General features: G+C 48.2%; 1 protein-coding gene across 1 annotated transcript in view; it reads left to right on the top strand.

The window, feature by feature from the left end:
• Positions 1–26,004, top strand: part of CACNA1B (calcium voltage-gated channel subunit alpha1 B) — a gene marked incomplete at both ends in the record, with an annotated part of 192,014 nt that overhangs the window by 15,097 nt on the left and 150,913 nt on the right. Inside the window, 3 exons of the mRNA XM_080708432.1 lie at positions 21,280–21,371; positions 22,467–22,619; positions 24,965–25,155. Coding sequence (XP_080564558.1) covers positions 21,280–21,371; positions 22,467–22,619; positions 24,965–25,155 — 436 coding nt within the window. The remainder of the gene's footprint in view (positions 1–21,279; positions 21,372–22,466; positions 22,620–24,964; positions 25,156–26,004) is intronic.

The following is a 26,004-nucleotide window of genomic DNA, read 5'->3' as shown; positions in this document are numbered from 1 at the left end:
TGGGATTACAAGTGTGCACCATCATGCCCAGCTATAAACATTCATTATCATTGTTGTTGTTGTTATTATTATTATTGTTATTTTTTATGATACTGGGGATTGAACCCAGGGCTCACACTTGCTAGGCAAATACTTCTCCACTGAGCTACATCCCAGCATCACAAATATTCTTTTTTTGTGTGTGCAGTACTGGATGAAACCCAGGGACATTCTACCTCTGAGTAACATCCCCAGCCCTAATTTTTTATTATATGTGTGTGTGTGTGTGTGTGTGTGTGTGTTTATTTATTTATTTATTTTTGGTACTGGGGGTGGAACCCAGAGGCTTTCTACTTCCAGGCTATACTCCCAGACCCATTTTATATTTTATTTGGAAACAGAGCCTCACTAAGTAGCTGAGGCTGGCTTCAAACCTGCGCGATCCTCCTGTCTCAGCCTCCCAAGCGCGGGGATTACAAGCGTGTGCCACCACGCCCAGCTTATTCTATATTTTTGATACAGGGTCTCTTTAAGTTGTAAGGGGGCTCACTAAGCTGAGGCGCCTGTGGACCACAATCCTTCAGTCTCCGCCTCTCAAATGCTGGGATTACAAGTGTGCACCACCATGCCTGGCTCCACAATAATTAATACCATCAGAATAGTGAGCCCTTCCAGGATGTTTTCAGGTTATTCTATCTTAAGCTATCAGAGGAATCACTATGGTAGCTATTTTTTTCTTTGTGTGTGTGTGTTGTGTGTGTGTGTGTGTTTGTGTGTGTTACTGGGAATATCAAGGGCGTTCTACCACTGGACTATTTATTTATTTAATTTTTGTGGTGCTGGGGATGGAACCCAGTGTCATTATACCTTTGAGCTATAACCCATCCCTATTTTTATTTATTTATTTATTTATTTTTTTGTGGTACTGGGGGTGTAACCTAGAGGCTTTCTACCTCTAGGCTATACTCCCAGACCTATTTTATGTTTTATTTGGAAACAAGGTCTCGCTAAGTAGCTGAGGCTGGCTTTGAACCTGCGCGATCCTCCTGTCTCAGCCTCCCAAGTGCGGGGATTATAAGTGTGCACCACCACATCCGGCTTATGTTTTATTTTGAAACAGGGTCTTGCTAAGTTGCTGAGGCGGGCTTCAAACCTGTGATTCTCTTGTCTCAGCCTTCCACAAATTGCCCCTTTTGGGCCTGCTCCCAGGGACTCTAACCCTGCCACACATGGTCTGACTTCCTGGGCCTTCCTTGGACATTTGGGGGAAGCCTCCATCGTCTCTTGTTTTCCAGCAAAGCCAGCACTGTGCAAACACCGAGATGGACACCAACAGAAAAGGCCGCCTTGTCCCTAACTGCCAGTGTCCACCTGGGCGCCTACTGGCCCCAGGCCCTCTGCACCTCCACCACGGTCATCACTCGCCTTCCTCTCAGCCGTCTCTTCCTTCCATGCTGTCATCTCTCTGGGCCCCAGCTTTACATAGGCTTTTCTGGACAATCTGCAAATCTATGACGTCCCTCTGCTTTACCTTCTGCTCCTGAAATTTGGTGTACAATTCATTGAACGTGGACATAAATATCTATAATGCAGTTTGGATATTTTGCTCTTTTGAGATTTTCTCTGCCAGTTTAATCAGCCCATCATATTTATTTATTTATTTTTGTTTATTTATATTTATTTATGTACTGGGGATTGAACCCAGGGACATTCTACCTCTGAGCTACCCCCCAGCCCTATTTTTTATTCTTTTTTTTGTGTGTGGTGCTGGAGATTGAACCTAGAGACATTCTACTCTTGAGCTACACCCCCCTAGCCTGATTTTTTATTCTTTATTTTTGAAACAGGGTTTTAATGAGTTGCAAAGGGCCTCACTCACTAGCTGAGGTTGTCCTTGAACTGAGATCCTCCTGTTTCAGCCTCCCAAATGCTGGGATTACAAGTGTGCGCCACCACATGTGGCTTTATTTTTTATTTTGATTTTTAAAATTTTATTTATTTTTATTTATTTTTTATTTTATTTATTTATTTACTTTTTATTGGTGCACAGTATTCATACATCATAATGGGTTAAAAAAAACTTTTGTAGACATACATGCACACATCGCCCAGTCAGCCCCCACCTGATCCCCACCCCGTTCCCTCCCCATCCCTCCTTCCCATGCTTGGCTTAGTGGTTGACATCTAGTATCATAGCAATTTAACCAAAATTAACAATGATAATCTCACATAACAGATTCATTTGTCTGATACCAAACTTTTGATGACTTAAAGATAACATTTCAATATTTCTTTTTGGTTTCTTTCTTACCAGAGAATATTTTTTTTCTTTTTTTTTTTTTAGGTGAAACTATCATACATTTATTTATTTATTTATTTTTCAGAAAAAAAATCTATCCTAATACGGAATATGACTCTAGATACCCAAAACGATCTCAAAAAAGAACAAAGCTAAAGATGTATATTTTCTGATTTCAAACCATATAAAGCTACAATAATTGAAACAGTGTAGTACTGTTCTAAAGGCAGATATATAAACCATTGGAGTTAACTAAAAGCCTAGAGCTAAATTCTTCCCTATATTGTCAAGTTATTTTTGACAAGGTTTCCACGAACATTTGGTGGAGGAAATAATAATCTTTTAACTAAATATTGTTGAAAAATAATAATTACATGAAAAAGAATAAAATTGGACCTTTACCTAACATCATATACAAATATTAACTCAAAATAGATAAAAGACCTAAATATAAATCTTAAGACTATAAACCTTTAGAAGAAAATCTGGGTCATTAAACCTCACAACATTGAAATTGGCAGTGATTTGGATATGATTTCAATGGCATAGGCAACAGAAGGGTAAACGAACTCCCTAAAAATTAAAAAAATATTGTATATCCAAAGACAATGTAAACAGAGTTAAAAGTTACTGATAGAATGGGATAAAATATTTCCAAATGCTATATCTGAAGGTATATTAATATTCCAACTAGAAATCCTAAAAATTAGCAACAATAAAAGCAAACAATACAATTTAGAGATAGGTAAAAGACTAACATAAATAATGAATCTCCACAGATAACCAATCTTAGTTGTCTGTTGGATGGAAAATCTTGTTTTTCTGGTTCTGGTGTGAGTTACCTATTTCTTCTTTGTAGTTAATCTCTTTGAGTATTTTCTCTAGCACTGGTTTTGAAGACATAAATTCCTTCAGTTTCTGTTTGTCATGGAAGCTTCTTATTTCCCCATCTATTTGATAGAAAGTTTTGCTGGGTAGGAAATTTTTGGCTGGAAGTTGTTTTCTTTCAGAGTTAGGAATATGTTACTCCAAGCTCTTCTGGCTCTCATGACTTGGTTTGGGAAGTCTGGAGTGATTCTAATCAGTTTGCCTCTGAATGTCACTTGGCCCTTTGTTTTTGTTGCCTTTAAGATTCTCTGCTTGGCTTCCACATTGGTCATTTTGACAATGATGTGGCGTGGGGATCCTCTTCTCCGATCCTGTCTAAAGGGAGTTCTATAAGTTTCCTGGACCTGTGTATCAACCTCTTGCTCTATGTTTGGAAAATTTTCTGCTATTACTTCCTTGAAGAGATTGTTGATCCCTTTGGTTTCACCTTCTTTTCCCTCCTCTGTTCCAATTATTCTTAGGTTAGCTCTCTTAAAATGGGCCCATATTTCTTCAATGTCAGATTCCTGCTGTCAGATATTTTTTTCTAGATTAGAAACTATGCGTTCATTTTTGGAGTGATCATCTTCTAAGAGCGAGATTCTATTCTCCATGTGGTCTAATCGGTTGTTTGTACTTTGAATTGAGGCCTTTACTTCATTAATTGCATCCTTTATCTCTTTTTGGCTCTCTCTGAGTTCTTTTCGAAACACCTCTATTATTTCTACAGTTATTTTCCTGATTTGATCTTCTAGAAATCTCTGAATTTCTGTTTTATCAGGTTCTGATGTTGTGGGGTTGTGAGCATTCATTTCTCCATTGTTATTCCTCTTTCCCATGGTTTCAGAAGTTTGTACCTTCTCTGGGTTCTTCCCTTGGGTCACTACGACTTCACTTAAGGTGCTCTGGATCTCGAGTCTGTGGTATCTCAGTCCCCACTACTCCTTTACTGGGTTGTATCATGGAGTCTCAGACCCAGGGAGTCAAACGAGGCTGTTTTAGACCATGGGGGGTGTCAGGTTGGGTGTTCTCCTATGGTGTGATATCTCTGCCACCACCACTCCCCCACTGGGTCAAGTCCCTGGGAGTCAGTACTGGGATTTCTTCTCTAGGGGCCGCAATTTGACTCACTGTTGTTGAGTGCACCGATGGAGCTGTAGTGGACTCGGTGAATTCGCTGCTGTTGCCGCCGGTGGCAATATGGCGCCGCTGCCACGCCCTCTTCCGTGAGGCTGGCGTATTTGTTCTCTGGTTTTGAGCTCTGCTCTGAGTCCCTGCAGGGTGTGCTGAGCCCAGTCACTGGGAGCTTAGATGCTCCCTGCACCGAAAAATCTGCCGAATCCTGCCCGGCTGTTCCGCAGCAGCTTACCTCGGCTTGCTGTCCGCCACTCCTCTCTGGAGCCTGGTGGGCTGTTCAGTGCGTTTGTCTGGTGTCGTCTGGTGAACTCGCCGCTGCCGCTGGCAGTAAAGCGCTGCTGCCACGTTCTCAGGCGTGAAGCCAGCGTATCTCCTCTGTGGCTCTGAGCTCCGTTCTGAGTTCCCCTCCTCTCTGGGGCCTGGTGCTGAAAGGAAAGATGGCGCCCATGCTGCTCCACGCCGCCACTATGGCCGCAGCACTGTGGTCTGGTTTCTTTCTGGTGTCTCATTTTTCCAGCCCTCTTTTTCTCTGTCCCTTGTAATTACATTTTTTGTTTCTCTGCTGATGGTGTTTTCTGACTATGAAAGGCGCTGATTTTGTAGTAATAGAGATTGGTTGTTAGCGGGGCTCGTAAGCCCCGCTTTTCTCTGTCGACATCTTCCTTTATTTTGAAATAGGGTCTCACTAAGTTGCAGAGGACCTCACTAAGTAGCTGATGCTGTCCTTGAACCTATGACCTTCTTGTCTCAGCCTCCTAAGTACTGGGATTACAAGTGTTTGTCACTCTGCCCGGCTAGCCCATCATCTTTAAATTCGGCTTCACACAAAGTTTCAGGACACGGGAAATGCTGATAAGTTCTTTGCCAAAGTGTAACACATGTGACCTCTACTCCATTTTTCTATGAAGTCCTCTTTGCCCTCCAAAATCTCCTGAGCACAGCTCTCATATCTGCCTTTCTAGCCACGTCTGACCTTTCCCATATCCTCTCACAAAATAGTTCCAAGGACTCACAAAACATACGGTGAGACTTAGATATAGCCAGGGCCCCACAGCTCTGGTGCCAATTTCTGTATTATCATTTTCAGTTACAATCTAAAAGACATGGCCTTGTAACTTAGAGGAAGGAAGGTTTATTTGCTCATGGTTTTCAGGTTCGGTTCAGGTGAGGCTGGGGACCGCGGGTCTCGGCGTGTCGCAGAGAGAGAGAGAGAGAGAGAGAGAGAGAGAGAGAGAGAGAGGGAGGGCGAGCGCGAGAGCGAGCAAGCACAGGGCTAGCTCCACACATCGTGGTTTTGGAGAGTGTGAGTCCTTCTCTGGGCCAGGCTTTGGCCTAGTTAAGGGACTCTGGCTGGTTCCATCTTCTGGCCAGGCCATGGCATCTTCTCCCGGTCAGCAACAAGGCTGTGTCTCTCCCTCCTCATTCCTGTGCTCACTGGAGTGGCCTTTTTGATTCCCTTCAAGAACTTTGTCTTTGCGTGCACAGCTTGGCGGCTGTCTGTGTAAGCCTTAGATCTCAGCCAGTCTCCGCTTCCACCAGCCTCCCCACCGAGCTTTGTCACCTTTCGTTTTGATCTAAAGTGAGAGACATGTTCCTGTAGGTTACTCATGATCCTAATCTCAATGCTGCAGGGTCTCAGGGAATAGGGAGCTGAAGGAACCGGAGAGGCAGGGAGCAGCGCCAGTGGTGCCGGAGCCCAGCATTCTTCCTCCATCAAATTCCTTGTCTTGTGTGGGCGTGGCTGGAGGTGCCCTGAAGAGCTACAGCAGCAACATGGACCTTCACTCTCCCTGGCTACCATTGCCCAAGCCGATCACCATAATTATATAAAAATAAGGAAAGCTTTGGAATATTGCAAGAATCACCAGAATGTGGTATCAATGACAGGGAGTGAGTGCGTGCTGGGGGAGTGGCAGACTTCCTGGACACAGGGTTGCCACAAACTTTAGTTTGTAAAAAATGCAACATCTGTGAATCTTAGTTCAGGGCAGTAGAGCAGGGTCAGCCTGCTTTGCGTGGTGTGGGTACACCACCGTTTGTTTAATCATCTACCGTGAAAAAATGTCCAGCTTTTGGAATATGAACAAACACACGTGCGCGTGTGTAGGTTTTGGTATGAACACGAGTGTTTATTTCTCCCGTATAAATGACAAGAAGTGTAATTGTCGGACTGTATTATAGGTGCATTTTTAGTTTTTTTTTCTTTTTTCTTTTTCTCCTTTGTTACAGTTCCTGGGAATTGAATCCAGGGCCTTGTTAGGGAGGGACTCTGCCACTGGGCCACACCACCAGCCCTTTTTAAGAATTTTTATGGAGACAGGGTCTCACAGAGTTGTCTAGGGTGGCCTTGAACTCATGATCCTCCTGCTTCAGTCTTTTGAGGAGCTTGGATTGTAGACGTGAGCCGCTGTGTTCAGTTGCATGTTTTTAAAGAAATTGTCAAATTGCAATGCAGAGGGGAAGCGCCATTTCCAACGTTTCACACCCCCACACGCAGTGCATGAATTGTACCAGTACTGGGAATGGCTAGGAAGATTTGAGAAAGCTCTGATTATTAATACATTTCAAAAATAATTGTATCAAAATGGCGGCAGGCCTGGAGAGAGAAAGGCTTGGCTTTGGTCAGGAAGCAAACAGCTATTGAAACTTAGATTTGCTTAGCTAAATGTAATTAGCAAGTCATAGGAGAGAAGTAGGCCTTTCTCTATCTAAAGACAGATCTACATGATTAGATAAGGTAGCTAAGATGGGAGGAGGGGTCGACCTTCATGAAAGGAGACACCTTGCCACACCTTGCTGGGGGAGGTACCTTACAGGGGCGTTCACTACATCAGGATTACGTGAACAAGATGGAGGTCATGGGTATAGAAAGGTTGAGTCCACATGTGATCCCTTTGGTGTATTCATTCGAGTCATCCCTCTGTGCCACTCTGGTATGGGGCTGTAACTATTTTCTGTATTTCTGTCTTTTTAATAAACTTCTTTAAATCTTCAGCAACTGTCCAAGCTATGCATATTTATTCTTAGCTTAGGACAAGAACCTGCGGTTTTTTTCTGGTTTTGGTTGTTTTGGGTTTTGTTGTGGTTTGAGGGAAAGTGTGTCCAGGACCCTAACAGGGGTCCCCGGGAACAGTTTTCCCAAAACCATACTCTCCCAATCTGTAACACAAATGATCCCATTTTCTGCGTCCTCCTGGCACTTGGGATTGTCATTATTTTTTATTAGGTGTGTGGTAGTTCATTATGCGGTGTTGATTTTCACTAATGGCAGATGATACTGGCTATCTAGTACAAACAATCCAATCAGAACATGACCTGTCTGAAGGTTCACTATTTACGGTTCTCAGGTGGCAGGCAAGCAGCTTTTTCTACGGTTTCTTGTTGTTTTTTTTTTGTTGGTTATTTTGCTACTTGGTGTTTGCAACCATGCTTGGCTGGCTTGCTTGCTTATTTATTTATTTATTTATTTATTTATTTATTTATTTATTTATTTATTTATTTATTTATTTATGGTACTGGGGTTCCTGGAAGCCCTTCTACCTCCAGGCTACACTCCCGGACCTATTTTTATACTTTTTTATTTTTGGAAACAGGGTCTCCTAAGCCAGCGCGGCTGGCTTCAAACCCGATCAATCCTCTTGTCTCCGCCTCCCAAGCGCAGGGATTACACGCCCGGCTATATTTTTTTTTTCTATTTGATCTCTCTGTTTTTCATTTTTTTTCGGGATTCTCTTTGGTTATTTGAACATAGTTTAGAATTCTATTTTGATTTATCTATAGTATTATTATTATTTTTTTGGCGGTACTGGGGATGGAACCCAGGGGCCTTCTACCTCTGGGCTGCTACACGCCCAGACCTACTTTTATATTTTTATTTGGAAACAGCAAGGCTGGTTTCGAACCTGCGCGATTTTCCTGTCTCCGCCTCCCAAGTGGGGGGGATTACAAGCCTGCGCCACCACACCCGGCTATCTATAGTATCCCTGAGTATATTTCTTTTATAGGTTTTAATGGTTGCTCTAAGTGCTGCATGATATATACAAAATGTGTCCTGTTGTTGTTACTATTATTATTATTCTTGGCGGTGCTGGGGATTGAACCTAGGGGTGCTCTTCCTCTGAGCTATACCCTCAGCCATTTTTATTTTAATTTTAAAATAAAATTTATTGCTGGCGTGGTAGTGCACGCTTGTAATCCCTGTGTTTGGGAGGCGGAGACAGGAGGATTGCTCAGGTTCGAAGCCAGCTGCAAGAGACCCTGTTTCCAAAATAAAAATACTAAATATGTCTGGGAGTGTATCCCAGAGAAGGGTTTCCAGGAACCCCAGTACCACCAAAATAAATAAATAAATAAAAATAAAAAATAAATAAAATAAAATTTATTTTATTTTAAAATAAATAAAAGGGTCTAGCTGGGTGTGGTAGTGCATGCTTGTAATCCCAGGCATTCCGGAGGCTGAGACAGGAGGGTCATGATTCACAAACAGCCTCAGCTACTTAGGCCCTCTGCAACTCAGTGAGACCCTGTTTAAAAATAAAGAATAGAAAATAGGGCTGGGGTGTAGCTTGGGTGGGGGTAGAATGCCCCTGGGTTCCATCCCCAGTACTGCAACAAATAAATAAATAAATAAATTTTAAAAAATAGACCAGTGTCTGAGGTGATGAGGGTGTTGCTCAGTAGCCGAGGCTGCAGCAAACCTGCAAACCTCCTGCCTCTGCCTCCCAAGCGCGGGGATTACAAGCCTGCGCCACCACGCCCGGCTCTCCCTGCACTGTTCTGACTTGATTCTTTCTGAAAGATACTGCGGGGTGGTGTGGCTGGGTCATATGGCGGTCCCATTCGGAATCTCGAGGAACTTCGATAGGATCTCCATAGTGGGTGTACTAATTGACAGTCCCACCAAGAGTGTATCAGGATTACTATTTCCTCCCTAGCATTTATTATTGTTCGTGTGCTTGATGGCTGCCATTGTAATTGAATTTAGATGGAATCTCAGGTAATTTTGATTCGCGGTTCCTGATTTTTGTGTATAGCCATTTGTAGTCTTTTTTTTTTTTTTTTTTTTTTTTTGCAGTACTAGGGATGGAACCCAGGGGCATTCTACTTTCAAGCTATACCCCCAGCCTTATTTTTTTAATTTTATTTATTTTTTGCAGTACTAGGGATGGAACCCAGGGGCATTCTACCTCCGAGCTCCACCACCATCCCAATTTTTTTTATTTTTTATTTTGAAACAGCGTCTCACTGAGTTGCAGAGGGCCTAAGTAGCAGCTGAGGCTGGCTGTGCACCGAGATCCTCCTGTCTCAGCCTCCCGAATGCTGGGATGACAAGTAAGCTCCACCACCCGGCTTTGCATTCCTTCTTTTGAGAAGTATTATTCAGTTCAGTAGTCCATTTTTAAAATGGGTTATTATTTTTTGGTGTTAAGTTTTTTGAGTTCTAGATATTAATATTCTAAGGTTCTAATATTTAGATATTAGTCCTTTGCCACAGGATAGCTGGCGGAGCTTTTCTCCCAATCTGTAGGCTCACTCTTTAGACTCCTGGCTGTGTACTTTGCTGCAAAGACGTTTTCATTTGATGACATCCCATTTATTGCTTCTTGATTTTATTCTTGAGCTTTTGAGGTCTCATTGAGGAAGTCTCTACCAGCCTATGTGCTGGATAGTTGGTCCTATGTTTTCTCCTAGTAATTGCAAAGGTTCTCATTTAATTTTTAGGTCTTTGACCCATCTTGAGATAAATTTTGTGCAGAGTGAGAGATAGGGGTCTAATTTTATTTAATTTATATTTTATACTGGGAATTGAACCCAGAGGTGCTCTACATCCAAGCTAAACCTTCAGCTCCATGTTAGTTCGTTAGTTTGTTTATTTTTATGGTACTAGGGATGGAACTCAGGGACATTCTACTTCTGAGCTTTATCCCCAGTCCTATTTTATTTTTTATTTGGAAACAGGGTATCACTAAGTTGCCTTACTAAGTTGCTGAGGCTGGCTGCGAACCTGTGATCCTTCTGCTTCAGGCTCCCAGGTACTGGGATTACAAGCGTGCACCCCACACCAGACTTAATTCATTTATTTTGAAACAGGGTCTCACTACGTTGCTGTGGCTGGCCTTGAATCTGTGATCCCCTGTTTCCTCATTCAAAAGTCTCTTTGTTGGGATAATTTCTCTGTCTTTGCTGTGGATCTTTGATTTCAGCACATTATGATCTGAAAAGATGGAATATATTACACCAATTATTTGAATTTGCTAATACTTCCTTTGTGGCCTAGAATATGTTCTATTTTGGAGAAGGCTCCATGAGCAGCTGAGAAAAATGTGAACTCAGTGTTGTTGGGTGAAATATTCTAAAAATGCCTCTCATGTCCATTTGATTTATAGTATTTTTCAGATCTGGAGTCTTTGATGGCCCTTTGTCTGGATGACCTATCTAGTGTTGATAGAGGTGTGCTGAAGGCTCCAGGTATTACTGCAATGGGATCTATCAGTCTTCATGCCAAAATGTTTTATGTAAGAAAAGGAAAAAAGAAAATAAAAACTATCTTGATGAGAAATGAAACAGTTGTCTCCACTGAGCGGTCAGTACTGAGGGCAGTGTTGGGTGTTAGAGCCTCTGCCAGGACTTTTTACTTCTCCTTGGGCTGTGTCCCCCTAGAAAGGGCACTGCTTTCTTCCCTTCCTACTTGCGTGCTGTTGGCCTTGCTGCTGACTGCGGGTCTTAGAACTGAGACCCCATGAAATGGGTCTCAGGAAGGAGGAGTTTAAAGTACTATCTGTTGGAGTTTTGTCCCGAAAAATAGCCCACCCAGAGTGGGGCTGGTGCAGAGTCATACATTGGAGGTTCCAGAAGCAGAGGTCTAGGGTGATCAGAACTTTGAAGCTTGTTGGATGGCTGCTGCTCCAGAGAGACTGCTGACACACTGATCTCTGCTGGGTGTCGGGAGCCCAGGCCTCGGGGATTCCAACCGCCCTGGGTAGGAGTCTCTGTAGGACCCTGGGACTCCTCTGCCTTTGAGTATAGCCTTCCCAGGCTCACACCGCAAGTTTGGACAGCCCACCTGCTCAGTGTTCTGGAGTCTCCTCAGCAGGTTGTGCAGACCAACAGACAGAAAGTGCGCTGCAGTCCACTGGTGTCTCTGGCGTGAACCCCAAGCACGGTCTTCCCTGTGTCCATCACAACCACCTGGGTCAGTGCAGCCCGCCACTCAGAGCTCCTGGATCCCGGCCACCAGCCCCAGGGCCGGCCAGGATCGCTCCCGCCTCAGCCCTCCGGCAGCAGCTGACCCTGGGCTCTTCTCAGACCTTGTTCCTTGGCAGCTTCAGATTCAGCCAAGTTCAGACTGGGCTTTCGGAAGGCAGCAGTTCTTCTGCGACCTTCAGCTGCATGGCTTCTCTTGCTGAAGCTGCGCCCCACTGGGCGGGCTGAGTCATGGACGTGACTTCCTGTTCTCTGCGTCTCAGTCCTCCCGCTCTTACACGTTGCTTGTTGTGTTTTTCAGTTAGGTTTCTGTTCGACTCTTATCTCTTTGGTGGTGCTTCCTAGCTCCTGGTTTGTTTCAAGTTAGTTCGTAAGTAAGGGAGCATTTTGCCGTAATGGCTTTAACTGTCAGATCTCTAATGTGTTGGTGTTGGCATCTGTTGGGTTTCCTTTTTCATTCAGGTTGAGATATTCTCAGTGTTTTTTATGGTGAGTGATCTTTTTAAATTGAAACTCAGAAATTTTTACATTATTTTCAGAGTCTCTGGATCTTATTTAAGTTGTCTGTTTCAGCCATTTCTCTCTGAAGCTGACCCTAAAGAGTCCAGGGGCTGACGAGGCTCCTCATGATTGTAGGGAGGAGGTGACCCCCCATTTTGTAGACTGGGGACCGAGAGAGCGCAGAGATTTGTACGAGATCATGCAAATAGAAGGTCAGGAAGCAGAGTGGAGATTCCAGCTAGCTGGAGCCAGCGTTCCTGATTCTAACCGCTAGAACACCCTGGAAGAGCTTCAGGGAGAGTGACACCCTAAAGGCTGGATAGAGCCAGGTGTGGTGATGCACAACTGTAATCTCAGTCTTTGTGGGGTTGGACAGGAGGATTTCAGGTTCAAGGCCATTCTCAGCAACTTAGTGAGATTCTGTTTCAAAATGAAAACTAAAAAGGCTGAGGGTGGAACCAAAAGGTACCATGCCCTGGATTCCATCGGGCCTGCAGCCAAGCGGTGGTAAGCTTGCTGAGCATGTGTGAGACCTGTTTTTTTTTTTTTTTTTTTTTTTTTTTTTTTTTTTTTTTTTTTTTTAGCGATCCTGGGACTGAAACCCAGGGGCATGATACCTCCAAACTATACCCCCAGCCCTATTTTTTTAGTCTTTTTATTTTTGAAACAGGGTCTCACTGAGTTGCAAAGGGCTTTGCTAAGTAGCTGAGGCTGTCTATGAACTGCAGTCCTCCTGTCTCAGCCTCCTGAATGCTGGGATTACAAGTGTGCGCCACCACCCTGGGCTGAGTCCTGTGGTTTTGTCCCCCCACCCCACGCCTCAGAGGAGAAAAGAAAACACATCACCATGCCAAGAAAAGGTCTTATGGACGTGCTGCAGCTCTCGTTCCGGTGGGGCCGCCCTTTTCCCTCTGGGGAATGAGGGTGGCTGTGCCTGGAGAGAACATCTCCTGAGCTCTGGGCAGGGATGATGCTGTTTTTTGCATGTGGCAGTGTGTGTTCTGTGCCACTGTGAAGCACTTGAGACCCTGGGTTCTGTCCTTGTGATTCTGGGGCCTCCTGGGTCACAGATCCAGCTCTGCCCAGCTCCACCTGTCTGCGCTGCCCCTCAGTGCCCGTGAGGACTGTGCAGTGGCGTTGAGGTTCCTGCACACAACTGCTTGCATTTGGGGAGTTAAGGTCTGTGGGTTTAGAGCAGGCCAGACGCCTCTCGTGTGGAGGAGGAGCCCAGGAGCCCTGAGCCTGTGCTTCCTGGCATGGGGATTGGGCATGAGGCTGCGAGGAAGCTGTAGCATCTTTGGCTGAGACCCACGGGCTGCCTCTGTGCTGTCTCTATGGTAACCGCCGGCAGTTTCCTGAGCAAGAACTGGCACCTGGAAAGTCAGGACTGAGCTGTTCTGAAGGTAGCCCCCACCCGTGTTGGTGTCTGCCGCTCAGCTACTGCTTCCCGGGCCTTCCCTGGCCTGGAGCTTCCTCCCCTGCGCAGTGCGAGCCAGGGCCCTTCCAGGCAGAACTCGCTGAGCTTTGTGCAGCCCCCGCCTCCTCCTCACCTGGCCTAGCTGCGGCAGGTCCCACGGCTGGTGCTGTGCACCTGCCCCCCAGTGCCTAGGCCCCGGCCCACCTGCTTGCAGCGTCTCGTGGAAGCCTCGGCAGCCTGCAAGGCCCACACTCTTCCCTGTGTTTCAGAAATGGGGGACTGGGTGTTCAGACAGGCCGGCACCTTCCCCAACAGGCTTGGACTTGGCTCGCGGTCACTTGGACTTTGGTCTCCTTACCCTGGGCCCAGGTCTCAGGCCATGTTGGGCATGACCTGCTGTGCCCTGGGTACACGCCAGGCCAGGGTGGAGAGAGTCCCCAGCTACCTGGCCTTGGGAGGGCCTCAGATTCCTAAGGGGTGAGCAGCACGCTGGAGATGCCTCCTGCCTCAGCCTCTCAGGGCCAGGGCCCAGGCCCTCCTTTAGGTATCTCAGCACCCCAAGGGTGACGTGGGTACCTACCCTCCAGATTCTTCTTGCTTATTCATAGTTCAACCCCGCTTATTTTTTAGAGTCAAAGAGATTGCCCGTGGTGTTTGTGCTAGGATGGCAGATAGTCCCTGCCATCCTGACTGTGGAGACACATGGTCACCCTGTCTCACTCCCTGCCAGGATTCCACAGGATGAAGCCTTGAGGCAGAGCTTCTGGTGTGGCCAGGGGACACCCCTGCCCCAATGCCTTAGTGAGACCCTGTTTCAAAATAAAGAATAAAAATAGGGCTAGGGATGTAGCGTGGAGGTAGAATGCCCCTGGGTTCAGTCCTTGGTATTGAAAAATGAAAAGTTAAGGGTCATGTGTATTTCTCGTATGTGGAAGCTAGAGAGGAGTTGGGATACCAGAGGGTCTTGAGACAACAGAAAAGGAGCCCAAGAGGAGCCAGGGAGGTGGTCTAGCAGAGGGTCTTCAGACAACGAAGGAGCCTAAGAGGAGCCAGGGAGGTAGTCCAGCAGAGGGTCTTCAGACAACAGAGAAGGAGCCCAAGAGGACCCAGGGAGGTGGTCCTGCAGAGGGTCTTCAGACAACGGGGAAGGAGCCCAAGAGGACCCAGGGAGGTGGTCCAGCAGAGGGTCTTCAGACAACGGGGAAGGAGCCCAAGAGGAACCAGGGAAGTGGTCCTGCAGAGGGTCTTCAGACAATGGGGAAGGAGCCCAAGAGGACTCAGGGAGGTGGTCCTGCAGATGGTCTTCAGACAACGGAGAAGGAGCCCAAGAGGACCCAGGGAGGTGGTCCTGCAGAGGGTCTTCAGACAACAGGGAAGGAGCCCTAGAGGACCCAGGAAGGTGGTCCAGCAACGGTCTCCAGACAACAGAGAAGGAGCCCAAGAGGAGCCAGGGAGGTGGTCCTGCAGAGGGTCTTCAGACAACGGAGAAGGAACCCAAGAGGACCCAGGGAGGTGGTCCTGCAGAGGGTCTTCAGACAAAGGAGGAGGAGCCCAAGAGGACTCAGGGAGGTGGTCCAGCTTAGGGTCTTCAGACAACGGAGAAGGAGCCCAAGAGGACCCAGGGAGGTGGTCCAGCAGAGGGTCTTCAGACAACAGGGAAGGAGCCCTAGAGGACCCAGGAAGGTGGTCCAGCAAGGGTCTCTAGACAACAGAGAAGGAGCCCAAGAGGACCCAGGGAGGTGGTCCAGCAGAGGGTCTTCAGACAACAGGGAAGGAGCCCAAGAGGACCCAGGGAGGTGGTCCAGCAGAGGGTCTTCAGACAACAGGGAAGGAGCCCAAGAGGACCCAGGGAGGTGGTCCAACAGAGGGTCTTCAGACAACAGGAAAGGAACCCAAGAGGACCCAGGGAGGTGGTCCAGCAGAGGGTTTTCAGACAACAGAGAAGGAGCCCAAGAGGACCCAGGGAGGTGGTCCTGCAGAGGGTCTTCAGACAACGGGGAAGGAGCCCAAGAGGACCCAGGGAGGTGGTCCAGCAGAGGGTCTTCAGACAACAGGGAAGGAACCCAAGAGGACCCAGGGAGGTGGTCCTGCAGAGGGTCTTCAGACAACGGAGAAGGAACCCAAGAGGACCCAGGGAGGTGGTCTAGGGGAAAGGGGGTGTGGGGGAGGATCAATGAAGGAATTACAAATGTGAGAACACTGGCATCATCTCAGTACCCTGTGTGGGGAGGGAGGATGGGGAGCGAGCCGGGAAAGCCTACCAAGAGCTGTGTCACTAGCACTATGATTTACGTTATGTGAGACTAACGCACCAATAAAAGTGTAAAAAATAAATAAAATAGGCACAGGTGGAAACTGGGTGTATGGCTCAGAAGTGGAATGCCCCTGGGTTCAGCCCCCAGTTCATACATGCACACACACACACACACACGCACATGTAATAGAATTGAAGCAAAGTGTGGTGGCGCCAGCCTGTAATCCCAGTACTTGGTTGGTAGAGGCAGGAACTTCAAGGCCTGCTTCACCAACTTAGCAAGACCCTATTTCAAAATAAAAATTAAAAAAAGGGCTGGGGGTATAGCTCAGAGGTAGAATGCCCTTGGACCCATGCCCAGTACCATGGAAGTAAGTAAATACATAAATATATAATTAAGAAGATAAAAGTTGTTTTCCTGTCCCATGGAAGCACAGCTCTTGCAGGTTAAAATAAATTTCTGTCTCTCTGCTCACCAGGGTGCCTTCTGGGGCCTTTCTGCTGTCCCATCACGGTGCCCAGGGGACGGGAAGGCTGTTACTTTCCTCTTGGGCACTTGTCTCTTCTTGGAGCTTTTGGGGGTGCTTCCATCGTCTGGATCACTTGTGCTTCTCATGCGCTAGGTTTTGCTGCGTGTTTTAATTTTGAAGCAAGGTCTCACCAAGTTACGGAGGGCCTGCGATTCTCCTGTCTCAGCCTTCCAAGTTCTGGGATTATAGGCATGTGCCACCACGCCTGGCTCCATGTGTGTTTTAATGTGCCTGGCCCCTTGCTTGTAGCGCCGTGTAAGTTAGCAGGTAACTTTGAACTCTGTCTCAGAGAGATGAAGCATTACAGGCATGGCTGAAGCCTTCTGAATGCGTCTGTGACCAGATTCTTTTCTTTTCTTCCCTTTGACCTTCCAGTGACAGCAACTAGCCTAGTTTTTGGCAAATCATTTCAGTGCAGGTGCATGTGTGGATATTTGAACATTTACTGTGTGAATGTGTACCCTCAAAGAATATAGTGTTAAGCTGGGCATGGTGGCGCACACCTGCAGTCCCAGCTACTCTGGAGGCTGAGACATGAGGGTCCAGCTGGGGAAACTTATCAAGACCCTTTCTCAAAATAAGAAATAGGCCAGGCATGGTGGCACACACTTGTAATCCTAGTATTTGGGAGGCAGAGACAGGAAGAATTGCGGTTTGCAAAAAGCCTCAGCTACTTAGGCTTTTTGCAACTCAGTGAGACCCTGTTTCAAAATAAAGAATAAAAAAATAGGGCTGGGGATGTAGTTTGGAGGTAGAATGCCCCTGGGTTCCATTCCCAGTACCACAAAAAATAAAATTAATGAATTAATACAAGTTGTGTGTGGTGGTGTACACCTGTATTCCCAGTCCTTGGGAGGTTGAGATAGGATGACTGCAGGTTTGAGGACAGCCCCAGCAAGTAGCGAGACTCTGAGCAACCTACCAAAACTTCCTTTCAGAAACAAAACCACAAAGGGCTAAAAGAGCAGGGTATAGCTTGGCATTCAATCACCCCACGTTCAACCCCACTACCAAAAAATAAATATAAAATACATAAATAGGTAAATGCTAGGGGTATAGCTTGGCATTCGATCACCCCATGTTCAGTCCCCACTACCAAAAAATAAACATAAAGCTGGGTGTGGTGGCGCACGCTTGTAATCCCCGTGCTTGGGAGGCAGAGACAGGAGGATTGCATAGGTTCGAAGCCAGCCTCAGCTACTGAGTGAGGCTCTCAGCAACTTAGTGAGACCCTGTTTCCAAATAAAGTATAAAATAGGCCTGGGAGTGTAGCCCGGAGGTAGAAAAGCCCCTGGGTTCCACCCCAGTACCACCAAAAAACAAAACAAAACAAAACATCCAAACTTGTTAGAGTTAGTAAGCACTTGTTTCTTGGTACTAGGGATTGAACCCAGAGACATTCTAAGTCCTTGCTTCACCCCCATTCCTTTTTTATTTTTGTATTGAAACGGTCTTGCTAGGCTGCTGAGAAGCTCACTAAGTTGCTGAGGCTGGCCTTGAACTTGCAGTCCTGTCTCAGCCTCCTAAGTGCTGGGGTCAGGGGTGGTAGCGCCATGCCCAGCCAGCCAAGCACTCTAAGCTGACCCTGCGGTTTTATCCTCCAGCAGAGCTGTTGGAGGAGATACCTCCAGCTTTCAACGTTTGCTAACCTGTGAAATGGCACCTCTTCATTATGCTAGTTGGAATTTTCCTGGTTTCTATCGGTTTTGAACATCCTTCTTCCGTGATTTGTTGATCCTGGTAACTTTAAGTTTTGTTTCATGTGAAGTTGTAGGCATTCTTTATGCATTATAGAAACCAATTACCTCCCCCCTTTTTGTGGCACTGAAGACTGAACTGCATCCCCAGACCTACTTTATTTTTTGTTTGTAAATAGGTCTCACTAAGTTGCTGGGAGTCTTGCTAAATTGATGAGGCTGAGGCTGGCTGGGAACCTGTGATCCTCCTGTCTCAGCCTCCCGAGTACTGGAATTACAGGTGTGCGCATCACACCCAGCCTACTTTTTTCTCACCGACCTGTGCTGTGGATATCTTTTTCTTTTCATTTTTCCTGGGGTATTTTTCTGGTATAGTTTAAGTTTCATTGATCCAGACCCATCATGTGCTCCTTTGTATTTGTTGTTTTGTCGCTGCACGTCCTCCGGCCGCATGTTCACAGAGCTCCTTCTGTATCTTTGCCCATCTTCCTGCTCACTGCACCTCTGGGCCTCTGCACGTCTGGGGCATGAAGGCTGCATCCCCGCCGCACACGCAGGATGAGGCTCCCCGCATCCTGGGCAGAGGCTGCATCCCCTGCTCCTCCATCTTCCTCAAGTCTCAGTGTGTTGGGGCTTTCCTGGGCTCTCAGGTTCATCCCAACCTCTCCCAGTTTGATACCTTAAGACATTAGTTACTTAAGCCAGGTCGGATGGCGCACGCTTGTAATCCCAGCATTCGGGAGGCTGAGACTGGAGGATCACAGTTTGCGGACAGCCTCAGCTACTTAGGCCCTCTGCAACTTAGTGAGACCCTGTTTCAAACTAAAGAATAAAAAAATAGGGCAGGGGGTGTAGCTCGAAGGTCAAATGCCCCTGGGTTCCACCCCCAGACCTGGAAAAAAAAAAAAAGATATTAGTTATTTGAGCCACACAGTAAATGTGTGAGCCAAGCTGGGCTCCCTGGGCCCTCGGGCTGTGCTGACTGTCCTTGGGTCTTTGCTTTTCCAGGTGGACATATAATGATGGACTTACCAAGTCCCACCAAGATTAAGCAGATTTTATGTATGGGGGGACACTGGGAATTGAACCTCCAGGATGCACCCCAGCCCTATTTTTTTATTCTTTATTTTGAAACAGGGTCTCACTGAGTTGCAAAGGGCCTCACTAAGTAGCTGAGGCTGGCTGGGAACTGAGATCTTCTTGTCTCAGCCTCTCAGATACTGGGATTACAGGCATGTGCCACAACACCTGGCTGAGAGTTTTTATTTTAAAGCTTTATTGGAGAGCTGGGCGTGGTGGCGCATGCTCGTAATCCCAGCATTTGGGAGGCTGAGACCAGAGGATCACAGTTGGCGGACAGCCTCAGCTACTACTTAGCCCTTTGCAACTGAGGTTTAAGTACAGCATTTCTCTTCCAGTTATTTGTAATTTTTGCATCTTGTTGAACTTCCTTGAGATCATTATTTTGGGTCAAGGGATTTCATAACATTTTGGGGTCTCTTATTGGGGAATCATACGTTTTCTTCATACTGTTTTTGTGCCCCTGTGTTGACACCTACACATCTAGTATAGTAGTTGCATTTTCAAATTTTTAAGGAGTTTTGTGTTTGTTTGTTTGTTTTAGTTTTCTCTATACAGAGAGACTTTTTCCTGTGGAGGGTATAAACTGGGTAAGCTGTGTTGACCTTTATTCTGGGTAGACACAATAATGTGGTTTCTGTGTGGTTTTTTCAGCTGGAATCCTTATCAGCAATATCTGTGTTGCATTTGTGACCTCGATTGCAGGCATTTGCTACTGTGATGGTGTGGTGAGACAAGGATCCTGCCTGACTGTGTGTTGGGCCAGGTGTAGACTCCTGGAGGCATTGCAGGCTGTATGAAAGAATCTCCAGTGAGCAAGGCTGCCATCTAGTAAAGCTGGCAGGCTGGGTTGGGCATGGGAGACTGCTGCAGGCTTGCTGTGCAGCCGAACCAGTGGTGGCCTTGATGGCTTTCAGCCAGCTGCAGGCGTGAGCCGGTGTTCTGGGCTCACTGCGGTGGGCGGAGCCACGGTCCGGCTGGCTGGCAGCTGGGCGCGGGTGTGTACGGGTGTGTGCAGGTGTTCTGGCTCACTGGCAATGTTGCCTTCTCTTCTGTGTGTGTCTCGGCCTTCTAGGGTAAGGCTCTGGGCCGCGGCAGCTGTGAGCAGGTTGTATGAAAGCGGAGCCAGGAGTAACGACACCTAGGTTCTGGTGGTGTGCACCTGGCGCCTGGTCCAGTTTCAGGCTGGTGTTGAGCGGTCACAGCTTTGATCACGAGGAGGGGTGAAGGGTGGACAGGGTTGACTTCTCCTCTGGCAGTATGGCCATGGGGACTCGGGAAGCTCTCCAGACTGAGCCTGGTCTGTGAGGGCTGCAGGTGTCTTCTTTGCAGTTGTCTGCAGCGCTCTAGGGGGCTTTGGGGACTGCAGCAGCAGTGGGGCCACCAGGGCCCTGGCTTCTGTCTCCTCTGTAATAAGTCTGCCTTGGCTCCAGGCTGGTGTGGACAGGGAGACAGTGGGGAGCTCAGGAGGCCGCACTCCTCCCGGGTAGTGCTTTCTTGGTTTTTCTGCTCCACACGATTCTCCACTTCCTGATACCCTACATCATCCTTCTCTGGCCACTCCTCAAAACGTAGTTGTTTTTTCTTTGCTGTGTTCCCTCTCTGGGGGCGAGGGGAGTAAATAACAGGCATCTCAGCACCTTGCTGATGTCACGCCATGATGTTTTTTTGGTCTTCCAAGCCACCTTCCCAGCCCTTGTTTCCTTGTTCTCCTGAGGTGGGGTGAAGAAGGTGGTTGTGGTGCTGGCCCAGGAGTCCCTCGGCTGCCTTCTGAGCCTGATCTACATGCTGCCCCCCCCCTTTTTTTTTTTTTTGTGGGTCTGGGGGTGGAACCCAGGGGCATTCGACCTCCGAGCTACACCCCCTGCCTTATTTTTTATTCTTTATTTTGAAACCGGGTCTCACTGAGTTGCAGAGGGCCTCACTAGGTAGCTGAGGCTGTCCGTGAACCGCCATCCTCTGGTCCCAGCCCCCTGAATGCTGGGATGACAAGCGTGCGCCACCACGCCCGGCCATGCTGCCCTCTTTCACAAGGCAGTCTGAAGTGCAGTAGGGGCTGGCTTGGGGTCTTGTTCAGGCTTGGGCCCAGCTGGAGGACAGATTCATTGCCAAGCTAGTGGCCAAATGACCATTCAGAGATTCAGTTTCTGCCTTGCCTAGCAAGCCCCTCTTCCCATGTGGCCTGTGGCTGGATGTTGGGGACACAGGCATGAAGGTGTCACTGCTTTGGGGACGAAGGACGAGGGGGAGCGAGCAGTGTTCTTTCTTCCAGATCCAACATGGAGCCTTACCCCCTTCTCCTTGTTCCTGGCCAGGATCCTTGCCACAGCTGGAACTGACTTTGACCTGCGAACACTGCGGGCTGTGCGTGTGCTAAGGCCTCTGAAGCTGGTGTCTGGGATTCCAAGTGAGTTCAGCTAAGACAGTCAGACCAAGTCTACCTGGAACCCCAGCCTCCTCCCCAACACTCACCACAGCCATAGACACAGTGTAGGCCCCGCCTGGTGGCCTTGGGCCTAGATATTAGGGATTGAGCCCAGAGATTTGTGCATGTAAGTACACACTCTAACACTTAGCTACATCCTTATCTCCCGAGCTTGTCATTTTTGACCAGGCCCAAGGAAGGGAAGAACAAGCCTCTTCTAGTACATTCTTCATGAGATCCCAGAGGGTCCCTGTTACTTGGCCCTGATTTGGCTTCCCTAGATGGAAGCTCTCCTCCTCCTTACACACTGGGCCTGTACTGCAACACCTCCTCAGCTCGCTCCTTCCCTACTTTGAGATATTGCTCAGTCCAATGCTCCCTAAAACCTGTGCCCACTCTTAAACACTCATTTCCTGTCCTTCTCCCCCAGCATTCCCTGCTCTGCCCCCACTTTGAGAGCTGTCACCTCTGTCCTTTGGCTCCAAGAACACTGAGTGTTCAGCATCCAGCCCCAGGACCTCAGCCCCACCCTCCATAGGTTCCTGCTATTCTTTACACACATGTACGCATGCACACACACACACACGCACGCACGTACACACACGTTTGCCAGCTTGCTCTCTGACCGCCCTCTGCCTACACACACACACAACCCCCGCCCCGTGTGCCACCTACTCTCTGACCGCCCTCTGCCTACACACACACACACACACACACACACACACATACACATGCACACACGTACACACACACATTTGCCAGCTTGCTCTCTGACCGCCCTCTGCCTACACACACACACACACACACACACACACACACACACACACACACGCCTGTGTGCCGCCTGCTCTCTGACCGCCCTCTGCCTACACACACACACACACACACACACACACACATACACACACATGCCTGTGTGCCGCCTGCTCTCTGACTGCTCTCTGCCTACACACACACACACACACACACACACACACACACACACACGTTTGTCAGCTTGCTCTCTGACCACTCTCTGTCCCCCCACACACCCGTGTGCCACCTGCTCTCTGACCACCCTCTGCCTGCCCTGGCCAGGTCTGCAGGTGGTGCTCAAGTCCATCATGAAGGCCATGGTCCCGCTGCTGCAGATCGGGCTGCTGCTCTTCTTTGCCATCCTTATGTTTGCTATAATTGGCCTCGAGTTCTACATGGGCAAGTTCCACAAGGCGTGCTTCTCCAACAGCTCAGGTGAGGTCCAGCGGCACCCTTGGGCTTGGATAAGGACCACAGGTTAATTCACTCAGGAGATGGGCACTGTTTTGGTGCTGGAGGGGCCTTTAGGCGCCAGGCAAAGGAGGTGGAGCTAATCTTCCAGTAGGAGGCACAGATAACAACCTGATAAGCACAACTAAGTAAATAGACACTAAAATAATACATGCTGGATCAGTGGTGCAGACCTGTAATCCCAGTACTTGATGCAGGCTCGAGGTCAGCATGTGGTGACTTAGCAGGATTCTATTTCAAAATTAAAATAAAAAAGGGAGGCTAGGAGTGTAGCTCAGTTGTAGAATGCCCCTGGGTTCAATCCTCAGTGCTCCCCCTCCCCTCCCCTACCAAATACAGATTGTAGCAACTTCTAGGAGGAACCAAAACCATGCTTGGAGTGGAATAACTTAGGGCCCTCTCTGTAGAGGGTGGCTTGGGGAGGCCTCTTTGTCAAGGTGACAGTGGAACAGATCTGGGGCAGTGAGAGCAGGGGCGTGACAGCCCCTGGCCAGAGGTCTTCAGTTAGAGAAGCAGAAAGGGAAGAGTGTGAGGAGCAGTAAGCAGGGAGAATCCTGTGGGTTTCAGCCCTGGCTAGAACTTGAGTCTATCCAGGGGAGACAGAGGAGTCTTTGAGCAAGGTATAGCATCTTCTGGTCCTTCTGACTCCTGGGGACAGAGGGCAAAGGTGAAACAGGGTGGAGTGGGAGAATTCTTGATCCAGAAGAGAGGTGGTGTCCAAGGCCAAGTGTTTGGTGGCAGAGGTTGGATGTGACAGCATAGCCACATTCTGGGACTATGCTGTAGGCAAAGCCATAGGATGTTCTGAGGGTTCTATGTGGAATGTAAGAGAAAGAGCCAGAAAGACCCTGAGGAGCTGGAGTGGTTGGTGCACGCCTGTGATTTCAGTACTGGGGAGGCTGAGATAGAAGGATCTCATGTTGCAGCCAGCCTTAGCACCTTAGCGAGTCCCTCTACAATGTAGTGAGACCCTATTTCAAAATAAAAGATAAAATAGGCCTGAGCATGTAGCTTAGAGGCAGAATGCCCCTGGGTTCAACCTCTAGTGTGTCTCTCTCACATAAACACACACACACAGACACACACACACAGTAAGTGGCTTGAGCTGCAAATATGTTAAAGGAGAAAACCTATATAATTATCTCTTAGATATATTGGAAGCTTTTCTTAAAACTTAAATCACTCATGATTTAAAAAACTTTTATTAAGCTGGAAACAAAAGGTAATTTTCTTAAATTTCTTAAATTTTCTTAAATTCCTTAAAAATTCCTGCAAACATAACACATCATTGCAAGTTGAGAGCTCTTCATTGAAAGTGGTCCATGTAGCATTCACTGGTAGTTATAATCGGTGCCCTGAGACAATTAAGAAAACTCCTGTTGAGAATTAGAGAGGAGAACACGTGCCTGTCACTTTGCACTGAGGATGCGGCTGTCTTCAGAGTGGCACACAGTGGCTTCTTTCTGAGCATTAGTCTAGATATTTGGAGAGGAAGCAGAGCCCGTGTGGCCAGTGGCCTTCTAACCCGAGAGTATTTGCTTTTCATCCTAGCAGTTCCTCAGATTTTCTCCTGTGTTGATAGGAGGGATTTTCATTGCTCTTATGCATTTTAATGACAATCTTTTTTCTGCTTTTTACCGGGTTTTGGGAGCAAGGGAGTAAATACCTTCCATTTACCGTCTTGTTCGAGTGGTAAACGAGGTGCTCTGGTGTTTTTTTTAACACCTCTTGGGGCAGCTTGCTAGGTGGTCTGTGGAAGCCTCTCCACCCTATCAGGGCCAGCGCAGTGACACCTGGGCCAGGAGGCCCGGCCTCCCTCTGGGTGCATGTTGGGTGGACTAGGGCGTCTAGAGGTAAGCTCCAGCTCTGCTAGCACTGGGGCCGAGTCCAGCTTGGTACTGACCAAGTGCCTTGCTGACAGACTGACCGATCTGCAAGTTGGAAAAATCTTGCGTTTCAACTTTGGGAGAGAGGAGAAATCGGGTGACAGGGTAAGAGAGTGGGAGGGTAGGAGTTTGTTGGTTTGGGTTTAAGATGGAGTCCTGAATCTTTAAATGATAAGGGGAGGTTCCAGGAGAGGGGGAGGCTGACCAGGAGTCCTAGGAGAGCAGGTCCTGAGCTCAGGTGGAGGCAGGCTGTGGAAGGCAGGAGGCCCGGTGCGGTGTGAGGGGAGTGTTGGGAGCCGGTGGGGGTTCTGGGGGTGCCGGGCTCTGCCCACCTGCAGCGAGTTTGCCCGGGCGCAGGCAGTGCGCAGGTTTGGAGAGCCGCATGTTTCTTGGCTCAGGGTCGTGTCATTCTCCTCCTCACAGATAAAGAACCCGTGGGTGACTTCCCTTGTGGCAGGGAGGCCCCAGCCCGGCTGTGTGAGGGCGACACCGAGTGCCGTGAGTACTGGCCAGGACCCAACTTCGGGATCACCAACTTCGATAACATCCTGTTTGCCATCTTGACAGTGTTCCAGTGTATCACCATGGAGGGCTGGACTGACATCCTGTACAACGTGAGTCGAGTCCGGCCTCGGTCCTGGGGGCTCTGGAGGCCCTGGGCTGGTGCGTCTGGGGCCCATTTGGGATCATTTCAGATTCAGAGCCTCTGCACAGCCTTCGCTCCTCCCTCGCCCTAGAATGAATCGTGGCTCTTTTGTCCAGATGCTCTGTCAAAGGCTCCACGGTCAGTCTCAACTCCGATTCTTGGCCTGGGTTTCCCTGGAGTCCCCTCTGTGAAGGTGAAAGGTGGGGTAAAAATAGACCATCACAGCCAGGTGCAAGGGTGCACACCTACAATCCCGGTACTCAGGATGCTAAAACAGGAGGGTTGAAGGTTCAGGGCCAGACTCAGCCGTTTAGTGAAACCTTCAGTGGCCTAGTGGACCTTGTTCTGTGCCTCCCCATGGCTTCATGCAGACCTGGGCTGATCTTGGGGACAGGCAGTTGCGGGTGCTTGCCAAACATTTGTTGGGCAGGCAGATGCAGGTGAGGAGTTAAGGAAAAGCAGATAGAGTCCACGGAGCCAGACTCCTTGAGAGAGAGCCAACTCTGATGGATAGGCTCTGTCTGACCAGGCAATGAGGGACGGGGCATATCAGTGAACCAGGGGTGTGGCCATTCTCTCCCTATAGCCAAGCAAGGAATGGTTTCCAAAAAGACCTAAAAATAGCTCCAAGCTGGCCGCTCCTGCCAGCCCCACCCAAATGATGGGTTGTGTGACCAGGTCTCTCTAGCTCTGATGATTCCAGCCCGAGGGTGCAGCGACTCCCCTGTTTGTGTCTGTGCCCTGCTGGGGGACTGGGTGGGAACAGACCCCGTGGCAGGAGGCACTGGCCAGGAAGGGCCACAGAGTTTCATTCAAC

This window comes from Muscardinus avellanarius, assembly GCF_963383645.1.
Source record: "Muscardinus avellanarius genome assembly, chromosome: 13".
Taxonomy (NCBI): Eukaryota; Metazoa; Chordata; class Mammalia; order Rodentia; family Gliridae; genus Muscardinus; species Muscardinus avellanarius.
The sequence above is the reverse complement of the archived record's forward strand: the minus strand, read 5'-3'. Positions and strand labels throughout refer to the sequence as shown.